The sequence below is a fragment of the Salmo salar genome, chromosome ssa18, assembly GCF_905237065.1.
Source record: "Salmo salar chromosome ssa18, Ssal_v3.1, whole genome shotgun sequence".
Classification (NCBI taxonomy): Eukaryota; Metazoa; Chordata; class Actinopteri; order Salmoniformes; family Salmonidae; genus Salmo; species Salmo salar.
The window spans coordinates 2618411-2639997 of NC_059459.1; the positions used below are offsets into that span (position 1 = coordinate 2618411).

The following is a 21587-nucleotide window of genomic DNA, read 5'->3' on the forward strand; positions in this document are numbered from 1 at the left end:
CTGCCTCACCTGGTTCACTAACTACTTCTCAGACAGAGTTGAGTGTGTCAAATCGGAGGGCCTGTTGTCCGGACCTCTGGCAGTCTCTATGGGGGTGCCACAGGGTTCAATTCTCAGGCCGACACTTTTCTCTGTATACATCAATGATGTCGCTCTTGCTGCTGGTGATTCTCGGATCCACCTCTATGCAGACCACACCATTCTGTATACTTCTGGCCCTTCTTTGGACACTGTGTTAACAAACCTCCAAACAAGCTTCAATGCAATAAAACACTCCTTCCGTGACCTCCAACTGCTCTTAAATGCAAGTAAAACCAAATGCATGCTCTTCAATTGATTGCTGCCTGCACCTGCCCGCCCGTCTAGCATCACTAATCTGGACGGTTGTGACTTAGAATATGTGGACAACTACAAATACCTAGGTGTCTGGTTAGACTGTAAACTCTCCTTCCAGACTCACATTAAGCATCTCCAATCCAAAATGAAATCTAGAATCGGCTTCCTATTTTGCAAGAAAGCATCCTTTACTCATGCTGCCAAACATACCCTCGTAAAACTAACTATACTACCGATCCTTGACTTCGGCGATGTCATTTACAAAATAGCCTCCAACATTCTACTCAGCAAATAGATGTAGTCTATCACAGTGCCATCCATTTTGTCACAAAAGCCCCACATACTACCCACCACCGCGACCTGTATGCTGTCGTTGACTGGCCCTCGCTTCATATTCGTCGCCAAACCCACTGGCTCCAGGTCATCTATAAGTCTTTGCTAGGTAAAGCCCCGCCTTATCTCAGCTCACTGGTCACCATAGATGCACCCACCCGTAGCACGCACTCCAGTAGGTATATTTCACTGGTCTACCCCAAAGACAACTCCTACTCTTCCTTCCAGTGCTCTGTTGCCAATGACTGGAACGAATTGCAGAAATCACTGAAGCTGGAGTCTTATATCTCCCTCACTAACTTTAAGCATCAACTGTCAGAGCAGCTTACCGATCATTGCACCTGTACACAGCCCATCTGGAAATAGCCCACCCAACTACCTCATCCCCATATTATTATTGTTTTGCTCCTTTGCACCCCAGTATCTCTACTTGCACATTCATCTTCTGCACACATTGACTGTACGTTTGTTTATGTGTAACTCTGTGTTGTTGTTTTTGTCACACAGCTTGCTTTATCTTGGCCAGGTCGCAGTTGTAAATAAGAACTTGTCCTCAACTGGCCTACCTGGTTAAATAAAGGTCAAATAAAATTATTAAAAATCACACACAATTGATTAATGGACTGTTGACTGTATATATTTTTCTCTTGCTTTGTTTGCTCTTTTCCATATTATGTCTGTCTAATATGCTACCCAGGAAAGGGCTGAAAATATCACATAATAATATGTTGCCTTAGAAATAAGGTTCATGAAATCAATATCTTGCTAACATCAGATAACATTCATATATTAGCCATTTCTGAGAATCACTTAGATAATTATTTTGACGATACAGCATTAGCAATACAAGGATATAACATCTATAGAAGAGACAGAAATGCTTATGGGGAGGTGTTGCTGTAAATATTCAAAGCCATATCCCTGTAATGCTTATAGAAGATCTTATGTCAAGTGTTATTGAAGTGTTGTGGTTGCAGGTTCACTTGGCCCATCTAGAGCTTTGTCTTTTGGGGTGTTGCAATAGGCCACCAAGTGCTAACAGTCAGTATCTAAATAATATGTGTGAAATGCTTTATAGTGTATGTGATGTAAACAGAGAGGTCTACTCTCTTGGGGAACTGAAAATTGACTGGTTTTCATCAAGCTGTCCGCTAGAAGAGGAAGCTTCTCACTGTATACAGTGTCATAATCTGGTTAAGGTTATTAATCAATCTACCAGGGTGTTTACAAACACTACAGGAACAAGATCATCCACATGTATCGATCACATTTTTACTAATACTGTAGAACCTTGTTCTAAAGCTGTATCCATACCCATTGGATGCAAAAGGTGTATGTAAAATGTATATGTAAAATGTATGTACAGTTGAAGTCGGAAGTTTACATACACCTTAGCCAAATACATTTAATCTGAGTTAACAATTTCTGTCATTTAATCCTAGTAAAATTCCCTGTTTTAGGTCAGTTAGGATTACCACTTTATTGTAAGAACGTCCGAATAATAGGAGAGAGTGATTTATTTCAGATTATCATTATTTCAGATTATCTTTCATTACATTCCCAGTGGGTCAGAAGTTAACATACACTCAATTAGTATTTGGTAGCATTGCCGTTAAATTGTTTAACTTGGGTCAAATGTTTCGGGTAGCCTTCCACAAGCTTCCCACAATAAATTGGGTGAATTTTGGCCCACTCCTCCTGACAGAGCTGGTGTAACTGAGTCAGGTTTGTAGGCCTCCTTGCTCGCACACACTTTTTTAGTTCTGCCCACATATTTTCTATAGGATTAAGGTCAGGGCTTTGTGATGGCCACTCCAATACCTTGACTTTGTTGTCCTTAAGCCATTTTGCCACAACTTGGAAGTATGCTTGGGGTCATTGTCCATTCGGAAGACCCATTTGCGACCAAGCTTTAACTTCCTGACTGATGTCTTGAGATGTTGCTTCAATATATCCACATAATTTTCCTACCTCATGATGCCATCTATTTTGTTAAGTGCAAGCCTACCCCTTTTCCCTCCAAGCATAAATGATGGTCATTATGGCTAAACAGTTCTATTTTTGTTTCATCAGACCAGAGGACATTACTTCAAAAAGTACAATCTTTGTCCCCATGTGCAGTTGCAAACCGTAGTCGGTCTTTTTTATGGTGGTTTTGGAGCAGTGGCTTCTTCCTTGCTGAGCAGCCTTTCAGATTATGTCGATATAAGACTCATTTTACTGTGGATATAGATACTTTTTTAAAATTTAATACATTTTAGTATAAGGCTGTAACATAACAAAATGTGTAAAAAGTCAAGGGGTCTGAATACTTTCCGAAGGCACTGTATATGTTTTGACCATGACAGTTTATAATCTAAGGTAACGCCAAGTATTTTTGTCTTAATCAACGTTAATGATCATGCTAATCATGCATGGCAAACTATTTTAGTTTTCATACTTTAAAAAAAATGTGATTAGCTATAATCATAATCCTTTTTGGTACACATTTATGTTTTAGAATACTTTATAAGAAATGGTGTATAGGTGTTAGCACTAGTACTTTCCATTTGCCCAGCAGAGTATATTGTTCAGTCCACTTGAACCTGGTACTGTAGTTAGTGTAAAGCATTTTGACTAAGTTTAATTTTCTTATTCCTGTAAGAGATTAAAGCTAAGAGCTATATTAATGTTTTTATGAAAGGTACTCATGGTATATACAGTCGTATGAAAAAGTTTGGGCACCCCTGACATTTTCCATGATTTCCATTTATAAATAATTGGGTGTTTGGATCAGAAATTTCATTTTGATCTATCAAATAACTGATGGACACAGTAATATTTCAGTAGTGAAATGAGGTTTATTGGATTAACAGAAAATGTGCAATATGCATCAAAACAAAATTAGACAGGTGCATAAATTTGGGCACCCCAACAGAAAAATCACATCAATATTTAGTAGAGCCTCCTTTTGCTAAAATAACACTCTAGACGCTTCCTTTAGCCTCTAATGAGTGTCTGGATTCTGGATGAAGGTATTTTGGACCATTCCTCCTTACAAAACATCTCCAGTTCAGTTAGGTTTGATGGTTGCCGAGCATGGACAGCCCGCTTCAAATCATCCCACAGATTCTCAATGATATTCAGGTCTGGGGACTGGGATGGCCATTCCAGAACATTGCACTTGTTCCTCTGCATAAATGCCCGGGTAGATTTTGAGCAGTGTTTAGGGTCGTTGTCTTGTTGAAATATCCAGCCCCGGCGCAACTTCAACTTTGTGACTGATTCTTCAACATTATTCCCAAGAATCTGCTGATATTGAGTGGAATCCATGCGACCCTCAACTTTAACAAGATTCCCAGTACCGGCACTGGCCACACAAATCCCCACAGCATGATGGAACCCCCACCAAATTTTACTGTGGGTAGCAAGTGTTTTTCTTGGAACGCTGTGTTCTTTTGCCACCATGCATAACGTCCCTTGTTATGACCAAATAACTCAATCTTTGTTTCATCAGTCCACAGCACCTTATTCCAAAATGAAGCTGGTTTGTCCAAATGTGCGTTTGCATACCTCAAGCGACTCTGTTTGTGGCGTGTGTGCAGAAAAGGCTTCTTCCGCATCACTCTCCCATACAGCTTCTCCTTGTGCAAAGTGCGCTGAATTGTTGAACGATGCACAGTGACACCATCTGCAGCAAGATGATGTTGTAGGTCTTTGGAGGTGGTCTGTGGGCTGTTTTTGACTGTTCTCACCATCCTTCGCCTTTGCCTCTCCAATATTTTAGTTGGCCTGCCACTTCTGGCCTTAACAAGAACTGTGCCTGTGGTCTTCCATTTCCTCACTATGTTCCTCACAGTGGACACTGACAGCTTACATCTCTGCGATAGCTTTTTGTAGCCTTCCTCTAAACCATAAGGTTGAACAATCTTTGTTTTCAGGTCATTTGAGAGTTGTTTTGAGGCCCCCATGTTGCCACTCTTCAGAGGAGAGTCAAAGAGAACAACAACTTGCAATTGGCCACCTTAAATACCTTTTCTCATGATTGGATGCACTTGTCTATGAAGTTCAAGGCTTAATGAGCTCACCAAACCAATTGTGTGTTCCAATTAATCAGTGCTAAGAAGTTTCAGGAATTCAAATCAACAGAATGACAAGGGGGCCCAAATTTTTGCATAGCCTATTTTTCACATCTGATTTAATTTAATACAACTTAATATTGCTACACTAAAAATCTTTGTCTGGACAATACCCCAGTACTCAGCTTTTATTAGAAAATGAATGGCATGCCACTGTGATCATTTTCTGTGACGACAGAGTAAATTATTATGCAGCCTCAGAGTGGTGCCCAAACTTTTTCATACGACTGTATATTCTGTGATCCTGTTTGTTTAGGGTTTTTGACTGTAATAAGAACATACCACATTTAAGTACCTTAAAGTGTTTATTGATATGCACAGTCACTCACATTTGATTCCATCTCATAGTGGTTTATAAGTCAGTATTTGTGAATTGATGTGTTTTTCTGTGGATTCCTGTTTATTGTATTTATATTGAACTTTGCACATTGAATGTGAGCTACCATCAGATTAAAATAGAGTTGGGTGCAGCCTAGTAAATTATAGGTGGGATATATGGCCAATATCTAAGTATATTGTACTGTTGACGTATTGTAGCTCATTGTACAAATTTCATATTAATATTTACTCAAGGTGATTCTTTTTTTTGTAAGAATTTGAATTTACCAAATACAACCCGGCATTCTTTTCCTAAATTATTCAGTTGTGCGGTTTGCATTTCTCCCTACTGCTCCAGTAGCGAACCTAACTGGTCCAATAGAGTTTAAGCTTAAACATACAGTAGCCCATAGTGTTAAGCAGTTGTTACATATAATGTCCCACAGTTGACAGTACGTGTCAGAGCAAAAACCAAGTCATGTGTAAAATCAAATCAACGTGTATTTGTCACGTGCGCCGAAACAACAGGTATAGCCCTTACAGTGAAATGCTTACTGATCAACAGTGCAATTTTTAAGTAAAAAATAGGTATTAGGTGAACAATAGATGAAGAAAGAAAAACAACAGATAAAAGACAGTGAAAATAACAGTAGCGAGGCTATATACAGGCATCGATTAGTTGGACTAATTGAAGCAGTATGTACATGTACAGTGAGGGGAAAAAGTATTTCATCCCCTGCTGATTTTGTATGTTTGCCCACTGACAAATAAATTATCAGTCTATAATTTTAATGGTAGGTTTATTTGAAGAGTGAGAGACAGAATAACAACAAAAAAATCCAGAAAAACGCATGTCAAAAATGTTATAAATTGATTTGCATTTTAATGAGGGAAATAAGTATTTGACCCCTCTGCAAAACATGACTTAGTACTTGGTGGCAAAACCCTTGTTGACAATCACAGAGGTCAGACGTTTCTTGTAGTTGGCCACCAGGTTTGCACACATCTCAGGAGAGATTTTGTCCCACTCCTCTTTGCAGATCTTCCCCAAGTCATTAAGGTTTCGAGGCTGACGTTTGGCAACTCGAACCTTCAGCTCCCTCCACAGATTTTCTATGGGATTAAGGTCTGGAGACTGGCTAGGCGACTCCAGGACCTTAACCTGTTGGGGATAGGGGGCAGTATTTGCACGGCCGGATAAAAAACGTACCCGATTTAATCTGGTTATTACTACTGCCCAGAAACTAGAATATGCATATAATTATTGGCTTTGGATAGAAAACACCCTAAAGTTTCTAAAACTGTTTGAATGGTGTCTGTGAGTATAACAGAACTCATATGGCAGGCAAAAACCTGAGAAGATTCCTTACTTGGGCCCTCACCAAACTCAGAATTACTATTAGAAAAATTTGATTACCTTTGCTGTTCTTCGTCAGAATGCACTCCCAGGACTTCTAATAATAATCTGTAGTTATATCCAAATACCTCCGTTTTGTTCGTGCGTTCAGGTCACTATCCGAAGGGTAACGCGCGAGCGCATTTTGTGACAAAAAAATTCAAAATATTCCATTACCGTACTTAGAAGCATGTCAAACGCTGTTTAAAATCAATTTTTATGGTATTTTTCTCATAAAATAGCGATAATATTCCAACCGGGCAACGTTGCATTCATTCAAAGAGAGAAAGAAAAACATGGCGAGTTTTCGTGACCGCGCATCTCCAGTCTTACTGTCCCCAGGCTGACCACTTACAAACTCTGCTCCTATACTTTGCCCAGAGACAGCAGACACCCCATTCCACTTTCTGGCGGCTTTAGAGTGCCAATGGAAGCCTTAGAAAGTGTCATGTTACAGCACAGATGCTGTATTTTTGATAGAGATGCAACAGAAGGACAACAAATTGTCAGACAGGGCACTTCCTGCATGGAATCTTCTCAGGTTTTGGCCTGCCATATGAGTTCTGTTATACGCACAGACACCATTCAAACAGTTTTAGAAACTTTAGAGTGTTTTCTATCCAAATCTACTAATTATATGCATATTCTAGTTTATGGGCAGGAGTAGTAACCAGATTAAATCGGGTACGTTTTTTATCCGGCTGTGAAAATACTGCCCCCTATCCCAAAGAAGTTAAGAGTGTGCTCCTAATCTCAGCTCGTTACCTGTATAAAAGACACCTGGGAGACAGAAATCTTTCTGATTTGAGAGGGGGTCAAATACTTATTTTCCTCATTAAAATGCAAATCAATTTATACAATTTTTGACATGCGTTTTTCAGATTTTTTTTGTTGTTATTCTGTCTCTCACTGTTCAAATAAACCTACCATTAAAATTATGGACTGATCATTTCTTTTTCAGTGGGCAAACGTACAAAATCAGCAGTTGATCAAATACTTTTTTCCCTCACTGTAGTGTGGTCTAAAGCTTATCATGAGATACCCTACTTCAGGCGAACAAAATCTAGAGACTTCCTTAGATTTCGTGCACCAGATGTTGTTTACAAATATGCACAGACCGCCCCCCCTCGTCTCACCTGAGTGTGCTGTTCTATCAAGCCAGTATATCCCACAAGATGAATATCCATGTCATCATTTAGCCACAATACGGTGAAACATAAGAGGTTAAAGTTTTTGATGTCCCGCTGGTAGGATATTCGTGATTGTACCTAGTCTAATTTATTGTCCAATGATTGTACGTTCGCAAGTAATACTGACGGTAAAGGCAGATTTCCCACTCGCCGTCGGCAGATCCTTAAGAGGCACCCTGCTCTATGTCCTCTGTACCTGCCTCTCTTTCTCTTGCCAATGACAGGGATTTTGGCCTTGTCGGGTGTCTGAAGTACATCCTGTGCGTCCTGCTTGTTGACTTAAAAATCTTTGTCTAATCCGAGGTTGACGATCGCTGTCCTGATATCACACCCTGATCTGTTTCACCTGTCTTTGTGCTGTCTTTGTGATTGTCTCCACCCCCCTCCAGGTGTCGAACATCTTTGCTATTATCCCCAGTGTATTTATACCTGTGCTCTCTGTGGTCTGTTGCCAGTTCGTTTTGATTGTCAAGCATACCAGCGTTTCTCCCCTTGCTCATGTCTGTTTCTAGTTCCTGGTTTTGACCATTCTGCTTGCCATTCTGTACCTAGTCACATCCCACCGGATTATTGATCTCTGCCTGCCCTGACAATGAGACTGCCTGCTGTTCTGTACCTTTTGTACTCTGATCTGGAGTTGACCTGTCGTTTTGCCTGCCCACTGTTCTAGTAATAATCTTTTGTTATTTCGAGACTGTCTGCATCTGGGTCTTCCCTAAAACGTGATACCATGAGGTCGAAGGAATTGTCTTTAGAGCTCCAAGACAGGCTTGTGACACAAGGAAGGGTACCAAAACACTTCTGCCTTATTGAAGGTTCCTAAGAACACAGTGGCCTCCATCATTCTGAAATGGAAGCAATTTGGAACCACCAAGACTCCTCCTAGAGCTGCCTGTCACAGCAATGCTGTCACAACCAGTTTACACGGCATCGTAATTCACAACACACTCAAACACACACATACACGCATGCACACACAAACATACATGCATGCACACACACACACACACACACACACACACACACACACACACACACACACACAAACACAAACACATAAACACCAATCAAACAGACAAATTGTGCAAGATCGATCATCAGGTGTAGATGAAGAAAGCTTGACTAGAGAGACAAGAAGTGATAAGGGGGAGAATAATAGAAATGGAAAACAAAGAAAACATTTATACAAAGGGTAAAAAATAGGGGTTCAGAGAAGAGAGCGCAAGAATTAAAGAAGGGTAGAGGAGAGGGAGGGGAAAAGAGAGAATAAGGAGCGGAGTGTGTGGATGGAAGGAGATGAGAGAGTGAATGAGCGGGGGATAACATGGAAAGTAAGTAGTGGGGACTCACCTTCGCAGAACGTGTGGAGGATGAAGAAGAATAGGAGGAGCTTGGCCACAGTCATCCTGCCACCAAAACCCACACTCCACAACATCGCCTGCTCCTGCTCCGCACTGCAACATACACACATATAGGAAATACTCAGCATGTCTATGTGTGTGTTTAAAGACAATGCTCAATGTCAGCCTCAGAGAGAAAACAAAGTAAGGTTTTATGAGAAGGAGCACATTTAGAAGCAGGGCAGTTTTTCAAAATATTTAAAGGGAAATTTCACACTGGGGGAATCAGGGCTTATTTTCATCATGTCTGAATCGTTTCTAGGTCAGTGAGATGTGGCCGGCCAGAAAGGCAGGTCAGGGCTTCGCTCGCTGAATGATACACCCTGTGACGACTTCCAGTGTAATGATTGTGTGGGGGGAATCTATGTTACACTGATTGCATTATACGTTTTTGTGGGTGTAGATATGATTGTCCTTGTTCGATAGAGCCATTGGACGTCTTTCAGCAATATTCCGATAGGCCGATTCTCTGCTAAATATACAAGCAGAAACATTTCTTCCAGTCTCTGAAAGACTACAACTTGTGTTGGGTGGTGCTTCATGCTCTGGCCCCCGTCCCTCCCCAAGGCTTTTTTGAAAAGGAGGCGGACACTAACAACAATCCTTTGGGGAAAACTGTCCAGATGCAATGGCTTCAAGTGATTCCTCTCATGAACACGAATTCAACAATGGAACATCTATTAGCTACATGGTAACATTCAACCATACATGTTTTAACCACAAAATAGCGAAGAGGATTCAATACGAAAGCATTGGATTTAGCTAACTTTAGAAGCTCAGCTACAGCCGATGTCAGAACCAGTAGGTCACGTGACAAATACAGTGCACCTAGCTTACTTTAGTTCATCTACTGAAACCCATAGTGTGTATTTATGGCTAACATACTACTTGTTAGAGTGAGGGGAAATCAGATTATTTTTCTGTTTGCTAATTTAGCTAACTAGGTAGCTAGTTAACTAAGTTAGCTAGCTAAACAACAACCAGTAGCCATATCTATGACTAAAACTATAAGAGATCTTTAGTATCTCGATTGTAAAACCTCTTCTCTTTTTAGTCGTAAATATGGCTAGCTGTTAAACAGCAAGCTACAATGTTACAACCAGCCACCTAAAGCTAGGTTTACCAGCAAACGTTAGCACATGACTAGAGTTGGCTAGCTAGTTAGCCTGGCGCCTGCTAACTTGTAATGTGCCATGCCTTGTGTTTGTAACATGTTAGCAAACGTGTAACGTCAGCAACTGTAAATAATTTTACTAGCTAGCTATGTAACATAATTGATGACGGTTGACATAGGTTATGATTATGAATGTGGATGCATTTCAATCTCACAAAATTATAGGCATAACACAAGATAGGATTCCAAACAGATGTAAATAACAATTATTGCATATCCATAAAGCTAGCTAGCCACGTTTACTAGCAAACAGTAATGAGGAACAATCATAGAACAATTTACTTTGTAAATCTCTAAAACTGAAGCTGGATTTACTATAAACATATTTGCCTTAGCATGCCTGATAGACATGGCTGTAAGTAGATACTGTGTTGTGGTGCCTGGGCTTCTTCTTGGAGTGGATTCTAGATTAAAGAAACATAATAATTTTGTCTGCGTGTGTCATGGGATCCCGTGAACTGTATCCCTCTGCTGGAATTCAAGCAGATGACTCATGAGGAGCTGAATGGCACTCCTTCCACAGCTTTACAAGTATTACCTGAACTTACTGTATGTTACTTGAGAATTGCAATTTCATTATGACCACCTCTCCCATCATCTGCTGATGACCAGTTCTCTTAGCTACAGATTTTTACACGAGATAATGTGATTTAACCAAAGATTTTGGAATCCATTACTGGAAGTTACAGGATAGGTACTGTTTGGTGTAGCACAGAGAATTTCTGTGATGTCGTCTTCGTCCTCGATTCGGGGAAACAGGAGTCTTATAAAATATTTGTGTCCAGTTGCAGGGGGTCAGTTTGAATTTAGAAAATTATTATTTTTTTCCATAAAGTAATCCAACAATATGTGCACCACCATTGTGTCTATTTCAAGTCTTCTCACTCATTGACCGAGACAGGTCATCATGACATGCAGCACTTTGGGGTGGACACCCAGCTGACTCGATCAATGACAGAAGTCTCTAAATATACCCGAGTTCCTTGGGTATATCACATTATCTGGTATAACAATCTGTAGCTGCCATTCTCTGCACTTGTGTGTCTCTACACCTGAGACACACTTGGACACACTGAACTGTACTACACTGTTCTTACAATTTTCTTTGGATATGTTAACATTCTTTTTGAATACCCAGTTCTCTTAAGTAAGCATTAAATAGTGTACAAATAAACAAACATTATTTGGATATAATAACAGTATTTGATATCTGAATGTCTAGCATCTGTTTGATGCAACAGAGCCCTGTACAGCTTATATAAAAATATTTGGTGAATCCATCAGGGCAGACAAATTTCAAAGATTGATAGAAAATATCCATATTTATTTTATGTTGGTTCTACATCAGGGCTCTCCAACCCTGTTCCTGGAGAGCTACCTTCCTGTAGGTTTTCACTCCAACCCTAATCTAGCACAGCTGATTCTTATAATTAGCTGGTTGATAAACTGAACCAGATTAGTTACAACTGGGGTTGGAGCAAAAACCTACAGGAGGGTAGTTCTCCAGGAACAGGGTTCGAGACCTCAGGTCTACACGGTCTTATGCTGAGCCACACTGGCTACGTTGACACAGGCAGACCAATTTTGATATTTTTTCCACTAATTGGTCTTAATCACATCAGATTTTTCAGAACTAAACACAGCCATAGTCCTTTATCTGGCTTCGGTACACTAGCAATGGTGTTTGGCATGGTGGGCTGGGGAAGCTGAGACTCTTGTGCTTATGGCGATTGGCATGATGACAAACAGTGAAAAACATATCTTGCCTAGAGAAGTTCTGAGATCATTGTTTTGGTCGTTCGAAGTAAACAATGCTGCCTTTGTTCAAGTTTGTGGGCACGCCCCCTCTACCTAGGGGGCGGTATGAGCATTCGCTATGAATGCTGGACTTTGTGGTTCACTATGAGCAGACTAAAACACAGGGAGTCGAAACTTCCCGATACTACCAGCTAAATGAACATGTGCTAGTTATAGCTTGCGATTTGGATAATTGTGATGTTTACGATAAAAATGTAATGTTGTTAATAGTAATGACTACATCCCGTGGCAAAGCCAGGGTGAAATTCCCCTTTAATTCAGATGGTCCTGTGTTATCTCAATCCTTTTCCCCCCATAAAATGTTGACCCCCCTCAGTTTTAGAAAGACACAGAAAGACATTGGGGGAATCTCAATTTGATTTCCTCGATTCCTCATATCCTCTCCTCCGTCCTCTTGTCGCCTCTTTTTGACAAAGGTCAAGAGTAGAAGAAACATGGAAAGAAATATGCTTGTATGGAAATTACATTTACAGAGGTGGAATCCCAACATACATGTGTAAAGTGGTAAAAATAAAATGTAGCTAGCTGTGCCTGTCACGTCCTGGCCAGTATAAGGTTAATTGTTTTTGTAGTTTGGTCAGGACGTGGCAGAGGGTATTTGTTTTATGTGGTTCGGGGTGTTGTGTTTGTGTAAAGGGTGTTTGATTTAGTATTTCCGGGTTTTGGTTTATGTTTAGTTAATTCTATGGTTAGTCTAGTGTGTGTGTTTCTATGTTTGGTTGATTGGGGTTGGGACTCTCAGTTGAAGGCAGGTGTTGTCTATCTGCCTTTGATTGAGAGTCCCATATATTAGGGTGTGTTTGTATGTGTTATTTGTGGGTGATTATTCTGTGTATAGCCTTGTGCCTTACCAGACTGTTTATTTGTCGAGTGTTCGTTTTTTTGTGTTTTGTTATTTTGTATGTTCATTTTTGAGATGAATTAAAAATCAAGATGAGCATTCACGTACCTGCTGCGTATTGGTCCACATTTTCTGATGACGATTTCGCATTATCGTCAGAAGACGAAGACAATTGTGACAGAATCACCCACCACCAAAGGACCAAGCAGCAGAGGAAGGAGCAGACGGAGTTCGAGTTGGACTGGCGGGAGAAGTGGACTTGGGAGGAAGTTCTGGACGGGGCCGGACCCTGGCATCAGGCTGGGGATTATCGACGCCCGCAGTGGGAAATTGAGGCAGCCAAGGCAGAGAGGCGGTGGTACGAGGCCAAGTACGCGCTGAAGGAGAAGCACGAGAGGCACCCCCAAGAAAATTTTGGGGGGGGCACACGGGTAGTTTGGCTAGGCGTAAGAAGAGCCGGAAGCCAGCTACTCGTGGTTATATGGAGGAGCGTATGGGGTGGAGAGCGCTATGTTTCGCTGAGGAGCGCACTATCTCACCCATACGCACGCACAGTCCGGTGCGCGTTATTCCAGCCCCTCGCAGGTGCCGTGCTAGAGCGGGCATCCAGCCTGGTAGGAGGATGCCTGCGCAGCGCATCTGGTCGCCGGTACGCCTCCGAGGACCAGGCTACCCAACTCCCGCTCTACGCACGGCTACCATCAGGCCCCTGCACAGCCCAGTCTGCCCTGTACGAGCACCCCGCTCGTACAGGGCTACTAGTTCCATCCAGCCAAGGCGGGTTGTGCAGGAGGTAAGATCTAGACCGGCTGTGCGCCTCCATAGCCCTGGGTTTCCAGCTCCTGTCTCTCGTGCGGACCCGGAAGTGCGTCAACCCAGTCCGACTCGTCCTGTTCCCGCTCCCCGCACTAGCCTGGAGGTGCGTGTACATAATCTGGTAAGCCCAGTACCAGCACCACGCACCAGGCTACAAGTGCGTCAACCCAGCCTCGCCAGTCAACAGTCTTCATCAGAGCTGCCCGCCAGTCAACAGTCTTCATCAGAGCTGCCCGCCAGTCAACAGTCATCATCAGAGCTGCCCGCCAGTCAACAGTCATCATCAGAGCTGCCCGCCAGTCAACAGTCATCGTCAGAGCTGCCCGCCAGTCAACAGTCATCGTCAGAGCTGCCCGCCAGTCAACAGTCATCGTCAGAGCTGCCCGCCAGTCAACAGTCATCGTCAGAGCTGCCCGCCAGTCAACAGTCATCGTTAGAGCTGCCCGCCAGTCAACAGTCGTCAGAGCTGCCCGCCAGTCAACAGTCGTCAGAGCTGCCCGCCAGTCAACAGTCGTCAGACTGCGCTGAACTGCCGGAGTGGTCAGACTGCGCTGAACTGCCGGAGTGGCCAGACTGCGCTGAACTGCCGGAGTGGCCAGACTGCGCTGAACTGCCGGAGTGGCCAGACTGCGCTGAACTGCCGGAGTGGCCAGACTGCGCTGAACTGCCGGAGTGGCCAGACTGCGCTGAACTGCCGGAGTGGCCAGACTGCGCTGAACTGCCGGAGTGGCCAGACTGCGCTGAACTGCCGGAGTGGCCAGACTGCGCTGAACTGCCGGAGTGGCCAGACTGCGCTGAACTGCCGGAGTGGCCAGACTGCGCTGAACTGCCGGAGTGGCCAGACTGCCCTGAACTGCCGGAGTGGCCAGACTGCCCTGAACTGCCGGAGTGGCCAGACTGCCCTGAACTGCCGGAGTGGCCAGACTGCCCTGAACTGCCGGAGTGGCCAGACTGCCCTGAACTGCCGGAGTGGCCAGACTGCCCTGAACTGCCGGAGTGGCCAGACTGCCCTGAACTGCCGGAGTGGCCAGACTGCCCTGAACTGCCGGAGTGGCCAGACTGCCCTGAACTGCCGGAGTGGCCAGACTGCCCTGAACTGCCGGAGTGGCCAGACTGTCCCGAATTGCCAGACTGCCCAGACTGTCCCGAATTGCCAGACTGCCCAGACTGTCCCGAATTGCCAGACTGCCCAGACTGTCCCGAATTGCCAGACTGCCCAGACTGTCCCGAATTGCCAGACTGCCCAGACTGTCCCGAATTGCCAGACTGCCCAGACTGTCCCGAATTGCCAGACTGCCCAGACTCTCCCGAATTGCCAGACTGCCCCGACTGCCCCCCGGCGATGCCAGACTGGCCCGACTGCCCCTCGGCGATGCCAGAGTGGCCCGACAGCCTGGAACGGCCGGAACCAGAGCCACCTCCAGAAATAGGTGGGTTGGGGAGGGGGGGTGTAGCACAGTGCCGTCGTTGACGGCAGCCACCCTCCCTTCCCTCCCTTTAGAAAAGGGGAATTTTTTTTTTTGGTGTTGCTTGGGGTTATTTTTTAAGGTGCTTCTGGGGTAGCACCTTTAAGGGGGGGGTACTGTCACGTCCTGGCCAGTATAAGGTTAATTGTTTTTGTAGTTTGGTCAGGACGTGGCAGAGGGTATTTGTTTTATGTGGTTCGGGGTGTTGTGTTTGTGTAAAGGGTGTTTGATTTAGTATTTCCGGGTTTTGGTTTATGTTTAGTTAATTCTATGGTTAGTCTAGTGTGTGTGTTTCTATGTTTGGTTGATTGGGGTTGGGACTCTCAGTTGAAGGCAGGTGTTGTCTATCTGCCTTTGATTGAGAGTCCCATATATTAGGGTGTGTTTGTATGTGTTATTTGTGGGTGATTATTCTGTGTATAGCCTTGTGCCTTACCAGACTGTTTATTTGTCGAGTGTTCGTTTTTTTGTGTTTTGTTATTTTGTATGTTCATTTTTGAGATGAATTAAAAATCAAGATGAGCATTCACGTACCTGCTGCGTATTGGTCCACATTTTCTGATGACGATTTCGCATTATCGTCAGAAGACGAAGACAATTGTGACAGTGCCATACATTTTATAGATAAAATGATTAAGTAGCGTATCATTTTTAAATGTGTGCATGCTTTTCTCCGCACTCAAGGACAGGCGCAAACTCCTACGTTCACCTTATAACAAATTGACACTCCTACATATGGCAACCACTTCTATTTATCCGGGTCACAGAAAAGAAGGCGGAGGAGTCGAGGAGAGTACGGACTTGTGTCCAATTGAGAAAAGGCAATATTTCTACCAAATTTCATGGGATCATATAACAATCTTTGCTGAAGCATATGATGTGATATGTTAGAGATTTGCTTCCATTCTGTCTTAAATCTATATCCAAAAATGAGGAGGTACCACATCCGAAAGGGGGAGTAGAATTTGCACACAAACATTTGCTAAACTCATGAGGTATTTCCATGAAATGTTTTTCTTTGCTGTTTAGTCCTTGGGAGCTCCTCGCCTGCCTCTGTCGAAGTTCGGTACTTGTCGGAGTTCTGTGCAGGCGCGGACACATTGCCTTCTTTTTCTGTGAAGGTTTATGGCAGACTAGAATTTAAAAGGTGTACTGACCCCACCTACAGTACGGGCTAGTGAACGAGAAAGCTGTGTGGGGGGGGGGAAACAACATCACACAAAATACAAAAAAATAGACAAATCAAAATCAATCCCTCTCCTTCAGTCACAGTCCAATCAAAATCAACTCCCTACAGAGACTCAGGGGCCTGTGAGGGTGATACAGTAATCGACAGGATTCCTTGCAAGACCTCTGCTGTGAAATCACGGAGTCCCAAAAAGCATTCAGGCGAACTCACAATGATGCTAATTTTCTCAGATTTCTTCTCCATTTGTACTGTGCAGTTTATGACCATTGCAAAAAAATTATACAAAGTTCACCCTTTTCACATGCAATATGTCAGGATCACTCGGTTGGCGAGAAACATTCACTGGTGACTACTAACGGAGAGTGGGGTTAGTTCAGCCAAAGGGGTGAGTTGAGCAACCTATGTTTCTAGGAAACCACACACAAAATTAATAATTTGACGAAATATTTAGGAAGAGGTCATCATTTTATGAAGTCTTAGAAGGAAGAAACCACCTGAAAAAAAGTGGTAAGCAAGTAAGGTAAAAAAATGATTTTAACTATGTCAAACTAATTTATTGTGTTAGGGGTTTCATGATGCTTGTACAGTGCCTTGCAAAAGTATTCACCACCTTGGCATTTTTCCTATTTTGTTGCAATACAACCTGTAATTTAAATTGATTTTTATTTGGATTTCATGTAATGGACATACACAAAATAGTCCAAATTGGTGAAGTGTAATAAAAAAAAGAACTAAAAAACTGAAAATTGGAGCGTGCATATGTATTCATCCCCTTTGCTATGAAGCCCCTAAATAAGTTCTGGTGCAACCAATTACCTTCAGAAGTCACATAATTAGTTAAATAAAGTCCACCTGTGTGCAATCTACGTGTCACATGATCTGTCACATGATCTCAGTATATATACACCAGTTCTGAAAAGCCCCAGAGTCTGCAACACCACTAAGCAAAGGGCACCACCAAGCAAGGGGCACCATGAAGACCAAGGAGCTCTCCAAACAGGTCAGGGACAAAGTTGTGGAGAAGTACAGATCAGGGTTGAATTATAAAAAAATATCCGAAACTGTGAACATCCCACGGAACACCACTAAATCCATTATCAAAAAAAGGAAATAATATGGCACCACAACAAACCTGCCAAGAGAGGGCAGCCCACCAAAACTCACAGACCAGGCAAGGAGGGCATTAATCAGAGAGGCAACAAAAAGACCAAAGATAACCCTGAAGGAGCTGCAAAGCTCCACAGCGGAGATTGGAGTATCTGTCCATAGGACCACTTTAAGCCGTACACTCCACAGAGCTGGGCTTTACGGAAGAGTGGCCAGAAAAAAGCCATTGCTTAAAGAAAAAAATAAGCAAACCCGTTTGGTGTTTGCCAAAAGGCATGTGGGAGACTCCTCAAACATATGGAAAGAAGGTACTCTGGTTAGATGAGACTAAATTTGAAGAGCTCAAGGAGCTGGAGCAGTTTTGCCTTGAAGAATGGGCACTCCAAGAGACTTGCAGCTGTAATAGCTGCAAAAGGTGGCTCTACAAAGTATTGACTTTGCTGGGGTGAATAGATATGCACGCTCAAGTTTTCTATTTGTTTTGTTTTATTTCTTGTTTGTTTCACAATAAAAAATATTTAGCATCTTCAAAGTGGTAGGCATTTGGGGAAATCAAATGATACAAACCCCCCAAAAATCTATTTTAATTCCAGGTTGTAAGGCAACAAAATAGGAAAAATGCCAAGGAGGGTGAATACTTTCACAAGCCACTGTATCTAACGGAAAAGTACATCATTTTAAGATTGTTCAGTACATCAGTTGGGGTCTCCATAAATGTCAATATGAGGTCCTAAACCTAACATGAAAGTGCATCCTTGTAGCTGTGTGGGCTAATATAGTCAAAATGTTGGGGTAAGTTGAGCCTTGCCTTGGGGTAAGTTGAGCCTGGCCATGGGATAAACTAAGCCAATGGTTGAGCCAATGAAGTGTTTTCTTCCCAGGCATAATGCAAGACATTATTGCTGAGATATGAGGTAACAACAATGTTAAAGTGTTTGTTAGTTGTTAAGCCAGTGTTAAAATATGCTTAAAATTATTAAAAGACAAAAAGTGATTATAATTAATTGTGTTTGGAAAATAAAGATAGACATGGTTTAATAATGGTAGTGGTTACATTTCATTCAGTACAGAAATGTGTAGGCGGCTTAACTTCCTGCAGCTCAACTTACCATATATATATATATATATATATATACTGCTCAAAAAATTAAAGGGAACACTTAAACAACACAATGTAACTCCAAGTCAATCACACTTCTGTGAAATCAAACTGTCCACTTAGGAAGCAACACTGATTGACAATAAATTTCACATGCTGTTGTGCAAATGGAATAGACAACAGGTGGAAATTATAGGCAATTAGCAAGACACCCCCAATAAAGGAGTGGTTCTGCAGGTGATGACCACAGACCACTTCTCAGTTCCTATGCTTCCTGGCTGATGTTTTGGTCACTTTTGAATGCTGGCGTTGCTTTCACTCTAGTGGTAGCATGAGACGGAGTCTACAACCCACACAAGTGGCTCAGGTAGTGCAGCTCATCCAGGATGGCACATCAATGCGAGCTGTGGCAAGAAGGTTTGCTGTGTCTGTCAGCGTAGTGTCCAGAGCATGGAGGCGCTACCAGGAGACAGGCCAGTACATCAGGAGACTTGGAGGAGGCCGTAGGAGGGCAACAACCCAGCAGCAGGACCACTACCTCCGCCTTTGTGCAAGGAGGAGCAGGAGGAGCACTGCCAGAGCCCTGCAAAATGACCTCCAGCAGGCTACAAATGTGCATGTGTCTGCTCAAACAGTCAGAAACAGACTCCATGAGGGTGGTATGAGGGCCCGACGTCCACAAGTGGGGGTTGGGCTTACAGCCCAACACCGTACAGGACGTTTGGCATTTGCCAGAGAACACCAAGATTGGCAAATTCGCCACTGGCGCCCTGTGCTCTTCACAGATGAAAGCAGGTTCACACTGAGCATATGTGACAGACGTGACAGAGTCTGGAGACGCCGTGGAGAACGTTCTGCTGCCTGCAACATCCTCCAGCATGACCGGTTTGGCGGTGGGTCAGTCATGGTGTGGGGTGGCATTTCTTTGGGGGGGCCGCACAGCCCTCCATGTGCTCGCCAGAGGTAGCCTGACTGCCATTAGGTACCGAGATGAGATCCTCAGACCCCTTGTGAGGCCATATGCTGGTGCGGTTGGCCCTGGGTTCCTCCTAATGCAAGACAATGCTAGACCTCATGTGGCTGGAGTGTGTCAGCAGTTCCTGCAAGAGCACGGCATTGATGCTATGGACTGGCCCGCCCGTTCCCCAGACCTGAATCCAATTGAGCACATCTGGGACATCATGTCTCGCTCCATCCACCAACGCCACGTTGCATCACAGACTGTCCAGGAGTTGGCAGATGCTTTAGTCCAGGTATGGGAGGAGATCCCTCAGGAGACCATCCGCCACCACATCAGGAGCATGCCCAGGCGTTGTGGGGAGGTCATACAGGCACGTGGAGGCCACACACACTACTGAGCCTCATTTTGACTTGTTTTAAGGACATTACATTAAAGTTGGATCAGCCTGTAGTGTGGTTTTCCACTTTAATTTTGAGTGTGACTCCAAATCCATGGGTTGATAAATTGGATTTCCATTGATTATTTTTGTGTGATTTTGTTGTCAGCACATTCAACTATGTAAAGAAAAAAGTATTTAATAAGATTATTTCATTCATTCAGATCTAGGATGTTATTTTACTTTGACTTTATCCACGTTTTGTTACATTACAGCCTTATTCTAAACTGTATCAAATACATTTTTTTCCTCAATGTACACTCAATACCCCGTAAGGACAATGGAAGGCTTTGAGAACGTTTTGCAAATGTATTCAAATTTCAAAACTGAAATACCTTATTTACATCAGTACTCAGACCCTTTGCTATGAGATTCAAAATTGAGCTCAGGTGCATCCTGTTTCCATTGAGATGTTTCTACAACTTAATTGAGGCAACCTGTTGTAAATTTCAATTGATTGGACATGATTTGGAAAGGTACACACCAGTGTATCTAAGGTCCTGAAGTTGACAGAGCATTCCAGACCAAAAATCAAGCCATGAGGTCGAAGGAGTTGTCTGTAGAGCTTCGAGACAAGGTTATGTCAAGGCACAGATCTGGGAAAAGGTACCAAAAAATGTCTGCAGCATTGAAGGTCCCCAAGAACACCGTGTCCTCCATCATTCTTTAAATGGAAGTTTGGAACCACCAAGACTCTTCCTAGAGCTGGCCGCCCGGCCAAACTGAGAAATCGGGGGAGAAGGGCCTTGGTCAGGGAGGTGACTAAGAACCCGATGGTCACTCTGACAGAGCTCCAGAGTTCCTCTGTGGAGATGGGAGAACCTTCCAGAAGGACAACCATCTCTGCAGCACTCCAACAAATCAGGCCTTAATGGAAGAGTGGCCAGACGGAAGCCACCCCTCAGTAAAAGGAAAATGACAGCCCGCTTGGAGTTTGTCAAAAAGCACCTAAAGGACTCTCAAACCATGAGAAACAAGATTCTCTGGTCTGATGAACCCAAGACTGAACTATTTGGCCTGAATACCAAGCGTCACGTCTGGAGGAAACCTGGCACCATCCCTACGGTGAAGCAAAGTGGTAGCAGCATCATGCTGTGGGGATGTTTTTCAGTGGCAGGGACTGGGAGACTAGTCAGGATCAAGTGAAAGATGAACGGAGCAAAGTACAGAGAGATCCTTGATGAAAACCTGCTCCAGAGCGCTCAGGACCTCAGACAGGGGTGAAGGTTCAACTTCCAACAGGACAATGTCTCAAAGCACACAGACAAGACAGTGCAGGAGTGGCTTCGGGACAAGTCTCTGAATGTCCTTGAGTAGCCCAGCCAGAGCCAGGAATTGAACCCGATCCAACATCTCTGGAGAGACCTGAAAATAGTGCAGCGATGATTCCCATCCACCCTGACAGAGCATGAGAGGATCTGCAGAAAAGAATCGGTGGAAACTCCCCAAATACAGGTGTGCTAGGTTTGTAGCGTCATACTCTAGGCTATAATCGCTATAATCAACAAAGTCAACAAAGTACTGAGTAAAGGGTCTGAATACTTATGTAAATGTGGTATCTGTTTTAGATTTTTAATAAATGTGCAAAT

The 21587-nt window shown here is 43.4% G+C and overlaps 1 protein-coding gene across 1 annotated transcript in view; it reads right to left on the reverse strand.

Annotated features, from left to right (window-relative positions):
* Nucleotides 1-21587, reverse strand: part of cdh23 (cadherin-related 23) — an 834383-nt gene that overhangs the window by 763830 nt on the left and 48966 nt on the right. Inside the window, exon 2 of the mRNA XM_045700638.1 lies at nt 9042-9145. Within this exon, the coding sequence (XP_045556594.1) occupies nt 9042-9126 (85 nt within the window). The 5' untranslated portion in view covers nt 9127-9145. The remainder of the gene's footprint in view (nt 1-9041; nt 9146-21587) is intronic.